This window comes from Emys orbicularis, chromosome 13 (genome assembly GCF_028017835.1).
Source record: "Emys orbicularis isolate rEmyOrb1 chromosome 13, rEmyOrb1.hap1, whole genome shotgun sequence".
In the NCBI taxonomy this organism is placed as follows: domain Eukaryota; kingdom Metazoa; phylum Chordata; order Testudines; family Emydidae; genus Emys; species Emys orbicularis.
The window spans coordinates 38,297,006-38,311,374 of record NC_088695.1 but is presented as its reverse complement, the minus strand read 5'-3'; the positions used below and the strand labels follow the sequence as shown (position 1 = coordinate 38,311,374).

The following is a 14,369-nucleotide window of genomic DNA, read 5'->3' as shown; positions in this document are numbered from 1 at the left end:
AGCTTTGGTGTGCTGTAGGGGTGAACTTATCAGGAGGGAAGACAAGAGATGGAGGCTCTGTGGTTGGTGCCAGTGTATTCTACAATGATGTAGCAGGTTCGGATGCAGATGGGAACAAGCACCAAACAGGATCTCAGAGTAGCTTAGATAGACTAGACCAGGAACTCAAGGTAAGATCAGTTCTGTTCTATAATGTTGAATATTTAAGAGCATATTTAAACAACATTACTTTAAATAATACACCTCTACCCCGATATAACGCTGTCCTCGGGAGCCAAAAAATCTTACCGCGTTATAGGTGAAACTGCGTTATTTCGAACTTGCTTTGATCCGCCGGAGTGCGCAGCCCCGCCCCCCCAGAGCACTGCTTTACCGCATTATATCCGAATTCATGTTATATCAGGTCGCGTTATATCGGGGTAGAGGTGTACTTAATTGGTAATCAGTTCTGCTAGTCAGCAATGGATAAGCAAGTTTTCTCAGGTAGAATTGAAATGATGATCCAGACAAAAAAACCTGGTGCTTTGTATTGAATCCACCTACTGAAATAAATATTCACGTTTTGTCTGATGTTTACAGGCTCTGAGGTAAATCTAAATAAATAGCTAAGTATTTTTACACAATCTGTGTAGTTACTTGATCTAGATACCAGCATTGCCAACTTTCACAATTCTATCATGATTCCACATTTTTTATGTATTTCTTAAAGTTCCAGCTTCTGAACTCAAGAGATTGCATGAGAATCTGTTTTCATTTTAAAAAGTTTCTATCCTGAATGACTGCAAGTAAAACATGAAGACTTCCTCAGAAACTAGAAAGCAAAGAAAAAAACTCAACTTATTTTTTAAAATGCTCATGATGCTTTGGGGCCTGACGCACGATTATTTAACACTTGAAGTTGTCAATACTGAGAGAGCGTGCAGGCATGTAAATGTAACTCTTCTTCTGACAACACCAGTCTTAGATTAGTCACTAGTTCAAACTTATAGTTCTCTGTGTAGTTTCATTACTTTTCATTTAGTTTCCTATACATGTAATAGTATTAAACATGCCTAGCTGTCCAGTATGAGTTTTACATAATATATGGGTATATATCTTTAAAACTGCTGCCACCTGCTCCCTTCTAGTATATTAGTACATCTGCTGTTTGCTCTTGCAGGAGCAGCAGAAGCAGCTGAAACATCAGGAAGAATTATCCAGTCTAGTTTGGATCTGTACTAGCACACACTCCGCTACAAAAGTGATTATTGTTGATGCTAACCAGCCGGGAAACATCCTAGACAATTTTATTGTTTGCAATTCTCACGTTCTTTGTATTGCTAGCATTCCAGGTAAGAGAATCAGCCTATCCTTGGTGCCAGTTGACTTCCCCTGGAGTGGTGTGTTCATCTCAGAAAATTAGAGCCAGAACGTTTTAGAAGTGACGAACTAAAAGGATACAAGTTCTGTGATTAATCATCATGATAAAAATACACTATAGCTGACAGCATAACAAACAACATAACTGAGGGGAAACTGGGTTTAATCTTACATCAGGCCTGTGCCACTTTTCTGTCACCTCTGATCCTGGAATTGGCCATTATCATAAGTTAGAGCAGCCCTTAACCACACCAAGGCAGGAATGTGACTTAATAGGACCAATAATCTGGCCCACTATCTTCCCATAGTCCAGTTTAGAGGTAAACAGTCTCTTCAGTAGTGGGAGTATTCCACAGATCTCCACATTCAAAGTATGGTTCTAATTTTATTATATTTATTGAGCCCATAGAGATGTATGGTACCTTTTACAGGAGACAATGAGATCCCTCCCCAAGGAGTCTTACCATTTAGCGTTTAACCGAAGATCTAATTAAGAGACAACAGAGTGTGTAGGGAGGGCAAAGAAAAGTAGGTGGATACAACACTTCAGGAGGTGAGGTTGGTTGCTTTGTGTGCATCTTGTTAACTCATTTATAAAAAAAAAAAAAATCTATTAAAAATTAGCCTCCAGTGGAGGGTTTGTGCTAGTAGGCTTTGAAAAAGCAAGTTCCTTTGAGTGGAGATTTGAGTGAGGCTGCTAACGTAGCACAGTAAAATCAAGGAGGTTTTTCCATGCAGGAGAGAGAGCCTGGAAGTAAGGTATGAAGGTGCATATGTGGAGACGAAGGGAGGGCATGTTTAGACATGATACTTTGGGAAGAATAGAATGTGCTGGAGGCTGTGTAGAAAGGCAAGTAGAGGAATGGAGTTGTGCAGACCTTGAAAGTGAGACAGGAAGATGAACTTGCTCTGTTGGAACTACTTTTTGAATTAGCCACCATATGATGATTCTTACTATTGGGATTGTCTTGAATGATACATATTTCAAACAATATATCATACAAAACAAAAGCAACGTTCTTGCCTCTGGAAATGAGCAGTTATGTGCGTAAATTTAAATCAGAACAAAGGGAATTCAATGAGGGTCTGTTAGCATTTTTCCCCTGTTATCAGCATCTGTTTCAATTCTACTTTTAACCTGGCTGCAAAGTTTTGCTCAAAAAGAAACCTGACGTACAAGGTACAAGCGTGCAGCACTTCTTTAAATCACTTTGTCCACTTTTAATTTAAAGGCGGCAGCTTGGTTTAAGATGCCTTTTCGTGTTATGTGATTAAAGCAAGTTTTATAGGATGTTCTAGTCATGTGACTCTCAGGCACTGTAGACTGTAAATATCTTTGTTTATTGTCTAACTTGGATCTTATTGCTTGACAGATTATGCACTGTGTTTTACTGTATCCAAGAAATTACATGAAGCTTAATCTGCCTTTCAGGGGCTAGAGAAACGGATTATCCTGTAGGAGAGGAAGGGTCACAAGAAGCAGACTCCAATCAGGTGGACAAGACCTCTTTGTGTGGAAGTATGACAAGCAACAGCTCAGCAGAAACTGATAGCCTGTTAGGAGGAATCACAGTGGTTGGTTGTACTGCAGAGGGTATTACAGGATCTCTCATAACGCACAATGCTAATGGTGCCTCATCTGTGACAGATAAACAGCCAGGTATGAAAATATTCATCCATGTATATTTAGAGTTTTAAGTGGGAATACAGGGTAAGTTGTCAACAGCATCAAAACAAATTGAATAGACCTGTATTGAAGGAAGGGGAGGATGCTAACCTCCGCCTCTGGAGACCTGGTCTCCCACACCCTTCTTATGTAACCCCGGGGAAGTCATGTAGTCTCTCTTTGCCTCAGTTCCCCATCTGTAAAATGGTAATCGTATTAGTTCCCTACCTCACAGGGGTGGCAGACTAAATGCACCAAAGGCTGTGAGGTGTTCGGATACTATGGCAAGAGGGATAGTGTGAAGTACCTCAGAGAAATAAAATAACAGAGCAGAGATGGGTTGAGAGAAACCTGAAGAGAGCGTTCAGTCAAAAGCTGTCTTTTCATGTCCTTCAATTCCTAATCCTTTCCCATTTAATGGGGCTATTCAGTGGAATCCAAAGGAATAGTCTATCACATAGGGAAATAGAAGGCAAAGAATTAATAGTAATTTGCCCATGCACTTGCCACGGTGTCTATACAGAATGGTTTTCAAGTTAACTTTTAACTGAAATATTTGTTTCATAGAAACTGCAGCTGAAAGTAATGTGGTAGATGAAAACGTTCCAACTGCAGAGGAAGCAACGGAGGCGACAGAAGTCAGTGCTGGGTCAGGAGAAGATTTAGCTGATCCAGCCCAAACCGGAGTGTATACAGAGCATGTCTTCACAGATCCTTTGGGGGTGCAGAATACAACAGAGGGTTCTCCAGTATACCAGCCTAGGTACATGGTCAATGTCCACACCATTAAAATGTATTAAAATTCATAAATGTACCATTTTAGAGTACTATTGAGACAAAGGTTCATATACAGTATTTGTAAAGCACTTGAGGCCATCATTTGGAAGGCACTATATAACTGAAGGTTTCAGAGTAGCAGCCGTGTTAGTCTGTATCCGCAAAAAGAACAGGAGTACTTGTGGCACTTTGTTAGTCTCTAAGATACCACAAGTACTCCTGTTCTTTTTATAACTGAAGTGTTTCTAGGTGTGTGTGCAGATTAAGCTTTACAAAATAGTTATGTAGAATATCTTGCACTAGTTTCTCTAAAGTGGTCTCGAGTGAGAATGAAGAATAGTTTCACTGTAACTTCATTACGTTTTCTACGCAGGTACCTCCAAAAGGGAGTGTGTTAATCTGTTTTTAACTATTTGTTCCTTTCAACCCACCATTTCAGCAAACTGCTGGTTTAGTATTGTTCAACACTTGGTGTACACATTGATATCACACTTGCTCTATTATTCATGTCTGGCACTTGGCTCTTCAAAAGTGTATGGGAACAAATGTAACTTGCCTCTTTCTCAGTCCAGCCAACTACTGTGCATTAGCTGTGGCAGTTGAGGGAAAACTTGAATGAGGTTTGTAGGAGTCATTAATAAATAAAATTGGGACATCTCTGAGATTTTTCAAGGCCTTCAGCTCTTCACATGAGGTTCCACCTGGTGTGTGTGTTTGTATGGGAGCAGAATAATGGGGCTGAATGCAGTCTCTCATTCCTCATAAGAGGTAGATATCCTCATGAAATAATTGACTCTAAAAAGGTATTCATTTCAGTCGTACAATTGGTATACTTAATGGAATTCTTACTCTGCTTTAGATATACTTATAATACACAGGATATTTTAACATTTAACAGCTTTGAATTTGGTGTCCGGGTTATAGTTTGAGCAGTCTTTGCATTTGTTTTCAGACTATTTTTTATCACTTTACCATTGTTTTTCTCAGTAGTGAGTCGGACTTGTGTAAAGATGTGGTAGAATTGCCAAATGAGCAAGATCTAGTGAGAGAAGAAGCACAGAAAATGAGCAGCCTTTTACCTACAATGTGGCTTGGAGCACAGAATGGATGGTAAGAAAATGCTAATTATAAAACTGCTAAATTAAAAAGATTAGGAGTCATTTTAAGCCTGCTTTCAGAAAGAGTTTAAATATCAACCTGGGGGCGCCAAGAACTAAGATGAAGTGTGAGAAACCCACAAAAGGAAGAAAATTCTGAACCAAAGCTGCAGTAGTACCTTTCAGTATGCCTTATTGTCTTGGCATTATAGAACATACAGAATGTATCCTTCTGTAGCATAATATACTGTACTATATATTGTAGGAGTTTAACAAATATATCTTTTTTTCAATAACAAATTAAACAAAGTTATCTCTGACATGTCTCTAGAAAAGGCTTTCTTTTTATTCAAAGAAATATGGTACTATCTAAGGATTCTGTAGTGCTGAATGTCAGATCACTAGGATCATTTACTATCCCAGTTACAGGCTCTGTGGATAGATGTTCAGTAATGTTTTGGGCAGCCAGTGGGTTAGCTGTAGCAATGCTGCACTTTCAGTATGAGAGAATTTTTTCCCATAATTAAAGCTTTACCCTGGCCGAAATTGATTACAATTCTTGTATTGTCTGAGACATTAACATGGTCTTGAAGTATTCATGTTTAATTCATCCCAATTATGTCCTTGCAGCTTGTATGTTCATTCTTCAGTGGCCCAGTGGAGGAAATGTGTTCATGCCATTAAACTTAAAGATTCTATTCTCAGTATTGTGTAAGTTGCCTGAAATAATGTTTTGTAAATTTTGCTAACTTATGAACCTTTATTATAGATAGCATAATTATAATGTAGTTTAAGTAGATTTCCACTCTGAATTCATTGAGACGCTAGTTAAAAAAACTACATTTCTTTATTCTTTTGGGGAAGATGATGGAGAGGAGGGTTAAGTCAGCATAATGGGGAGCAGGGGAAATAAAGGGGATTTTATGGGTACTGAAATATCAAGGGTATTTCCTGGTTTTGGGGACTCGTATAAAGAGGAAACTATAATTTTCCTAGAGATGCGTCCTACTTACTTTGTAGCTAATGTATTGTTATTATCAGTTTTCTGTTTTCAGCCTGTGCGTCTCACAGCCCCTTCTGTTCAATCAACCATATTCTAAAAATTAGAAAACTATATATTTAAGAGCAAATGTGAATTTCATTTATAAAATTATGCTGAACTGTAAAATAATATTTACTATAAAATGTCCTATTTATATTTTTATATTGATAATATGAATTAAACACTAATGATATACTTTTGCCTCCTTTCTTTTTCCAGACATGTAAAAGGAATAGTATTAGTTGCACTAGCTGATGGAACGTTAGCAATATTTCACAGAGGAGTTGGTAAGCATTCTGCTGAACGACCTTAAACAGAATCAATGACCGTAGAGAGATGCTTCATGATAGAAACGGAGTAAATAAAATGTATCATTAGTGAATATTTTACTTTGAAAATGAATGCACTGAATTATCTGATTTTTGCAAACCGTGTTAATACAACAAGCATTTCCAGTCTCTTTAATGTTTTGTGTACCTTGTCAAAAAACTAATTTGCTAGCATTTTGGTTGATGAAGTGTAGCATTAGATATGTTCAGGCAAACTTATTTTACAGTAATTAGGAATTCCCCTGTTCTCCCTTTCTTTCTAGTAGATAGCCAAGAACTTCTCCTACTTGGAATCACCACCATGGATCCTCACTCTGAAGTTCTTTTGAGCTGCCTCCAGGACTGTGGAGTAATTGAAATTTTGAATTATAGGTACAGTAAGTAAAGTGCATGCATTAAGCCAGTCGACCCTCTGCCTGTATCTCCATCATTGTTGTGCACCCCTTCAGTACAGATTTTTTCAGTCAGCTGGGTTGTCTGAACTCCATGTTAGTTTCACTCATGCCTGTCTCTACTTCAAGTTCTTCTTGCTTTTAAAGGAGAAACGTAACATTATCTTGGTTTGTTTTGCCTTAGTTGGGTATTGTGGTGTTGAGGCTGGTCTTCAGAGTCTTGTTTGTCATAGAATGCTTAATGCCCTTACTTGAAAACAGGGTTTGTCATATTTAGGCCTCCGGTATAATTTTGAGAACTGTATATATTAAACCTTGCTTATCTATTGATCCTGGCCACACTGTGTAGCTGAATCTAGTTCTTGTCAATAATCCATATTTTATGTTGTCACTATTCTTCCCACCTCTGAGCAATGAGATTGCTGCTTATTTCTGTCTTGTGCCAATTCTGATATATCAGGTCATAAATATAGGACAGTTTTTTACTGTCACTTATGTCCAAAGTTAAGGCTTTTTGAAGGTTGTTGTATATTTTTTGCCTTGAATCCTTAGCCATGTAAAGGCCACCATTCTGACTTGTTCTGCAAGACCTTTCTGTTAATGTCAAATGGTAGAAACCATCCATCAGTTCAAAAAACCTTTGCACCATAGAAGCACTAAAAATAACACTGGGAGTTAATATACTCCAGTATATTTCCCTTTGAAATCAAAGGAGTCAGAAAAAAGTCTTCTAACTGGAAGTTGTCCTTGTCTTGTGAATTTCTGGAGGCTTTTTATTATCCAGTCTCACTTCATCAAGCTTGCATCTTCCTCTCTAGGTTTAGCATTGCTGCAAATGTTTCAAATACATAATCCAAAGCTGTAAGTAATCTCCATAACAATTCATAACTGGTCTGTTGTCTGTCATAGAGGTCTATTTTTAGTTGCAGGCCCATGGTGGGATCAGTTTTTTCCTCTTGTTCTCCAATCTTTTCCTTAAAACATTCACATTGATTTATATCCTCCATAAACTTCAGTTTAGTCTTCCAGGCTCTTTGAGCATTTCTAAGACTTCCTTTTAGCAGGATAGCCTTTTTTTTTTTCTAGCCATTATGTCGGCCAGAAGTCTTGACCCATCAATTATTTTTCCATAAAAATAACATTGTTCTTATTAATGGCATTTGAGGAAAGTGAGGGCTTATTCTGAATTCTACAGAAACCAATCCACCATCCTTCTGGTTTGTTGTTAAAACTCATTCATATTTTGGGCAGAAGATGGGAGAGCTGGGGAAGTCTCTATATACAAGCTATGTAACAAAAGCTACTTAATTATCAAAACAGAACAGACTTTAGGTTATTCTGCCCTTTAGTCATTTCCACAAGATGCACTATATACCCCTGCCTCTTTGTGAGCATTAGTAGTTGGTCATGGCTGCGAGCATTAACCTCTTTCTGATAATATTGTTTCTCAAAATCTGTATTCAAAATTCTCAGCCCTATCATTCCTGGACAGGCACTGTTCCTCTGTCTTCTGAGTAAGGATCTCTCTGGGAGATCTCAAATAGGAGAGAAGGGGGTGTTCCTTACCAGTAATTGGAATTCTCCTGTTGGATCATCACCACAGGTTCCTCACTTATTTGCTCTCTTCCTTGTGGCGCTTTGGATCCTTGCGATCAGCTTCTAACAATATTAAGCAGGCATGCAGCACTGACGCAAATATAAGGAAAGGCTCAACTGGCTTGATACTGATACACTCACTTTAGTTACCTAAAATTCCAATGGCTACAGGGTCCTTGAGGGATCTCAAGTATGTCAAAGAATGATGATCTTTGGAGGAGATTAACCTAGAGGAGAACTCCAGTTAATGGTGAGTGACACTGTTGTATGTGCTATTTTTAAAAAAGGCATACAGATAGTAGGCAGCATTTAAAGATGTCATTGCACACTTTAGACAACAGAGGGGATAACCTCAGTGCATGGCCAGCATTTCCATGCTCAGTCAAACAGCTAATGTTCAGTGCTATGTGTAGGCTGTTGCTCATTGTACCTGTTATATGCCTATCCAAGCAAATGCATTTAGCAGTATCTGACTGCTTTTTAAAATGCTTTGGCATACTTTGACTGAGTCACTATGTACAATCACATTCTGTAAGAACAAAAATTGCACTTATTTCCTTAGACAATAACAGTCCCACACTTAATTGTTGTTTCAATTTAATGGAAAGTATAACCGTGAATTTGAATTGACTTTTTAAATGAGCGTCTAACACTTTTCTAAAAGGTTTCAGATGAAGTGGGTTCTAGCCCACGAAAGCTTATGCCCAAATAAATTTGTTAGTCTCTAAGGTGCCACAAGGACTCCTCATTGGTTTTTACTCTTCTAAAAGTAGAGATGTACCATTTTAAAAGCAAATATGCATGCAGATTAACTTCTGCAAATGAGCTTAACCTCTATGAATTATTCCTGTTTGTTTTAAAGATGGTCAGTGGGACTTGACAAACTATCACCTCTTAGACCTGGGCCGACCTCATCACTCCATCCGATGCATGACTGTTGTACATGATAAAGTCTGGTGTGGCTACAGGAACAAAATCTATGTTGTTCAACCAAAGGCCATGAAAATAGAGGCAAGTTAAAACAGTGTTTAGTTAAAGTATAATTAATTTTTGCCATTGTCTTTTTGTCTAAACACCCCCCCACCCTTATCCATGAATCCTGAGAAGACACTGTTCATCAGCACAGAAACAGGCCATCATTAAGAAATTATCTTTTTGGAGAGAAATTAGTCAAATATCTTCTAAAATTCAAGGATAATATTTCACATTATGGTTTTAAAAAAGCAGCTTTTTTGCTTTGAGTATAAAACTTATCCCACATCTGTTTATAAAAGTGATTAAATTAATACACCTCTACCCCCATACAACGCTGTCCTCGGGAGCCAAAAAATCTTACCGCGTTATAGGTGAAACCGCGTTATATTGAACTTGCTTTGATCCGCCGGAGCGCGCAGCCCCGCCCCCTCGGAGCGCTGCTTTATCGTGTTATATCTGAATTCGTGTTCTATCGGGTCGCGTTATATCGGGGTAGAGGTTGTACATCAATTTTTGTGGAATCTGCATCACCAACACTTCCTCTCCCTGAACAGATCCTGTGAAATAAAACCTGGTAACCAACCAGCTGCTGCAATGCCTAGAGGGGGAGCGCACAACACACTGCATTTTGTGGTCTTCCCCCCTCCATCAGCAGCCTCTTCTAGGATTTGGCTTTCCATACTTTTATTTCTAGGGGATGGATTTTTTTAACTTGTTGTATTAGGAGGGCGTTTGCCATCTAGTTCAAGCAAACTTAAAATTTACCTAGAGGTCTAAACTGTTGTTTCTGCAGTGCCCTACAGGTACATGGCATGTTTCATATACAGGAAATAGCCAACATAAGTGACTAGGGATTTTAGGTGCTTTAGTTTTTGGGTGCCTAACTTGAGAACACGCTAAAGGGTCTTCACTTTTAGAGGCTGAGTGCTCAGCATCTCTGGAAAACCAGGTTTCTTTAAAGTGTGTCTCAAGTTGGGCTCCGAAAATCACTAATCACTCTGGAAATCTTGGCCAAGATCCTTGCTCAGAGCATCTTGCAATCTATTAGGCAATATATGGGAAAAGGAAGTGAAGACTAGAAGGAATTGATGCAGCCTCATCCGAATGCTTATTGTTGAGGGTTGGCATGCATCTTGTAGCTCCAGGATTATTTGGTATGTTATATTTATTTCATTGTACACAAGAGGACAGGATAGCAGTGGAAAGAGCCAAATACTTTTTAGGCAAATGTCTCAAACTGTACCAGCGAACCTAATAACAAAAATATAAATATATATGATCTCTCTCTGTCTCGCTCTCTCTCTTTCTCGCGCTCTCTCTCTAGATAGAAGGGTTGGTAGATTATAATGGCTCATAAATGGGGATGTAATAGCAAATGACTGTAGAGATGTATGTTGTGAGGCAACGCTATGCCAAGCCTTGACAAAACACTCAAGGCAAGGTTAGTAGACAGTTTATGGGAAAAGTTACCAATATGTATAAGATTTGGCTGAGAAGAGAGATCATCTTGTCTTTTTCGTGACCAATCTAATTCAAAGTACAATCTTCCATAGAAATCGTTTGATGCACACCCAAGGAAAGAGAGCCAAGTGAGACAGCTGGCCTGGGTGGGTGATGGGGTGTGGGTCTCTATTCGTTTGGATTCCACACTCCGACTCTATCACGCACACACATATCAGCATCTACAAGATGTGGACATTGAACCCTATGTAAGCAAAATGCTAGGTAAGTTGCTGACTGTAATAAAATTAACCATCGTGTTTTTTCATTCCTGTTGCTACTTAGATCTTTTTTTTATCTACCATGGGTCAAACAGCTTGTCTCAACCAAAGAAGAAACTTAAAACAAGACATCAAAAGCCTATAGTGGCATGGAATTTAACTTCCCCAACACCTCTGATTCTAGTGTCCAAGTCAAACAGTCTAATATGGACTATAGAGAATCATGGTCCTTTTGGCTCAATCTCCTAATCTTAAGGACACTGCGGACAGCCATTAGGAGTTCAGAACTATTTAGGAAGACAAGATGGTAGTGGGAAGAAGTGTATGAAGCCCCTGAGATTTTCCTTCCTAGTTCCCCTCAACTTCTGATTGGAACTGGGCCTCAGTTTTGCAGCCTGTAAATGTGGGAGGAGGCTGTAGGTTGCCTAGAAAAGTTGCCTTGCACTTATATGGGGAGAATACTGAGGCAAAACCTCAGATAATTTGCTTCTCATAAAACTGAATACCTGTTTTCTGATTTTGCTATCATTTTGTTTTTTCCCACATAGCTTAAAATTAGTCTGAGATTTATTTCTGTATGATTTTTTTTTTAAACAAGAAACAGTATTGTTTTTTTAACTAGCCAGGAAAAATATGGTGTCACAGCTCTTTGAACTTGTCTTTAAGTTACATCCCTTGTTTTGGGTAGATCATTGCCTTTGCCTTGTAAACCCAGAAGCATTTTACTGTAATGTGCAGCATGAAAAAATCATGAGTCTTTAAAATTAACTGTTTATCAGTATAGTATTTTATTCCTTACAGAATCAAGATTAGACTAGAGAACAGGCCTGGAAATTGGCCCACATGAGTTCCCTCTCTAGATTGTGACACTCTGGACACAACCATTATGCCTTGGTTCTGTGTAAAAAGGGAACATTTCCCCCATCTCACGTGGATGTTGACGTTATAAAATGCTCTGAACTCTCTAGAAATCCAGATGATTATTATTGGTGCCCAGAATTTTTACTGAAGCACTTGTTTATTTTTTTAGGTACTGGAAAACTAGGCTTCTCATTTGTGAGAATCACAGCTCTTATGGTGTCTTGTAATCGTTTGTGGGTGGGAACAGGAAATGGTGTCATCATCTCCATTCCATTAACAGAAAGTAAGTAAAATGTGAATGAATGTCTGTAACTGAATACCAAAAACAGTCAATGAAACTACTGTAGCAATAAGGCTAAAATATGAAGTGTCATCCATGGGTTTGGTAAAGTATATAGATACATTCATCTCCAGGTTTGAATCTGCTCTAGGTTAGTAAATATCTGAGGGCTATTTAGCCTGCATAAAATGGATTGGTAGCATCTGGTCTATCTCCTAGCAGACATCTCTCCATATAAAACACTTCATCCCAAAAGGCACCTTTGGAATGCCATGGATTGAATGGACACTGGGACTTCTACCCTTAAAGAATGTAGGGATATTGGCAGTGATCTGTGTCAGTTTGATAGCACTGCCTGTGATGCACCGCTTGCGAATAGAGGATTTCAACTTCTCGATCATGACAATTTGGCACTTCCCATGAGCTCTAAATTCACATTTTAAAACTTATTTTGGCAGTAAGGGTATAGTTAGCACAATTCGAAATGGCCTTGTTTTCTCAGAATCCATCACACAACCGATAATGTCTCCTTGGTGTCTACGACTAGAGAGGCAGTGAAACTGAGCTGCTTTTAAAGGCGTTGCACAAGGGCATACGAGTTGTAACCACATTCTTCAAATAGAGGAGTTCAGGTGGTGGGTAAAATTCAGCCACTGGTTATTCAAAAAGACTGTATGCTTAAAAAAATAAAAAAGTTGTGAACTTTTGCCATATGCTGGTGGTACATTTAAAAATGAAATACTTGCATTCTAGGAAAAGCAATTAGCCTTTATAAAGGCTAATAGAACTACCAACCTCCTCTCCTCTCCCCCTCCTCCCCCCACCAAGAAATAAACCACTGTTAATTCAAACAGAAACAAGTCTTAAATGCTATGAACGACAATTTTGTCTTGAAACCCAAACATCTGTTTAATTCATTCCCTAAAATTTTGATAAAAAAGAGCTCCCTGCCAAAGACTTCACTGATGAAATTTGGATCAAAGCTTTTAATAACAGAAAATGCTTGAACAAAGGTTTCTGAAAGGAAAAGCTGGCAACTTTAAATATAGTATTAATTGTGATGTTAAACATCTTACTGTATAAGGTTTTTAAGGTTTGACTGTAAATCAATCCTGAGGAAGACCTTTCTTTTAAATTTGCTGGTGGTAAATCTTCATGTTTTAATTCCTTTGTTGATAGCACATGCATTATGTTTCTCATACTGTTCCATTACATTGATCATCCATTAAATAAATGTTTGTTTTTTGCATTGCATGGGTGTATTGAGCAAAGACATAAATAGTTAAATCATGCTTCCAAAAATTAAATAGTTGCACTTAGTTTGTAGCAAAGTCAGTTTTTTAAAGTTTGGTGGGGATTTTCCTTTTTGAATACTGTGAACTTAAAAAAGGACCCTATCAATGCTGGTAGGCTTAATTTTAGGTCTATTAATGTTCTGGTTCATGGACACAATGATGCTTCTCTCCCTGCATTGTACTTATGAGTAGGCAGAATTTTGTAAATTTCAGTACCCTGCCATTGTAAATGTTCATGATTAGGAGAACACACCACATAGCTTGCTTGCATACACAGCTACAAACAAACTCCGTCCCCTTGGTCTGTTGGTGAGTTGATGAGCAGGACATCTTATCTAGCGCATAGCAATCACTTTCTAGAGCTGATGGATTTTTTTCAGAATGAGGAAGAAATATTAAAACATTGTTTAATTATACATTGTTTTGCCCATCAGTTTTGATAGTGTCCATTTAAGAAAAGAGAGAAAGGGGAAACTTTACTATTTAATTATATAACTTAACAGTAACTAAAATATCACATTAAAGTGACATGGCCTTCGTTGACCATTTATCCTGAAACCATATAACAAGATATTGTTCTTGATTACTTTTATTGAATCTTCTTTAACTAGGTTTTTTAACTTAAGTTAGGAGCTAAAATCTAAAATTCTGTCTTATCAAATACTCAAATATGAGAGTGGCAGGTTCTCATTAATCCTTCTCCTCTACTGTCATACCTATCCATTTCCCCTTTCCTCCTTTCTCACTTTAGCTGTAATCCTCCACCAGGGACGTTTACTGGGGCTGAGGGGTAAGTGCAGATCCTGAACAAAAATCTATTTTCAGGCTTCTAATAGCCACTTTGAGGCTGTTTCCCACTTCTATAGATTGACCCTTTGTATGTTCCTTAATGTTTTTCCACTCAGTTACTGCATTGCAGCAGTTTTATGTTTGCTAAATGGCCACCAATCTGCTCAGCAGTTTAGTGTATCATCCTGTG

The 14,369-nt window shown here is 38.2% G+C and overlaps 1 protein-coding gene across 4 annotated transcripts in view; it reads left to right on the top strand.

The window, feature by feature from the left end:
• SPAG9 (sperm associated antigen 9) overlaps window positions 1-14,369 on the top strand; it is a 104,579-nt gene that overhangs the window by 77,817 nt on the left and 12,393 nt on the right. For 3 of the 4 annotated variants that reach the window (XM_065416298.1, XM_065416299.1, XM_065416301.1), the window contains 10 exons: window positions 3-170; window positions 1,160-1,331; window positions 2,792-3,019; window positions 3,593-3,788; window positions 4,790-4,912; window positions 5,530-5,610; window positions 6,161-6,228; window positions 9,121-9,269; window positions 10,787-10,958; window positions 11,985-12,098. In XM_065416298.1, coding sequence (XP_065272370.1) covers window positions 3-170; window positions 1,160-1,331; window positions 2,792-3,019; window positions 3,593-3,788; window positions 4,790-4,912; window positions 5,530-5,610; window positions 6,161-6,228; window positions 9,121-9,269; window positions 10,787-10,958; window positions 11,985-12,098 — 1,471 coding nt within the window. Of the gene's footprint in view, window positions 1-2; window positions 171-1,159; window positions 1,332-2,791; window positions 3,020-3,592; window positions 3,789-4,789; window positions 4,913-5,529; window positions 5,611-6,160; window positions 6,229-9,120; window positions 9,270-10,786; window positions 10,959-11,984; window positions 12,099-14,141; window positions 14,181-14,369 lie in introns of all 4 variants that reach the window. The other variant, XM_065416300.1, reaches the window with a different exon arrangement.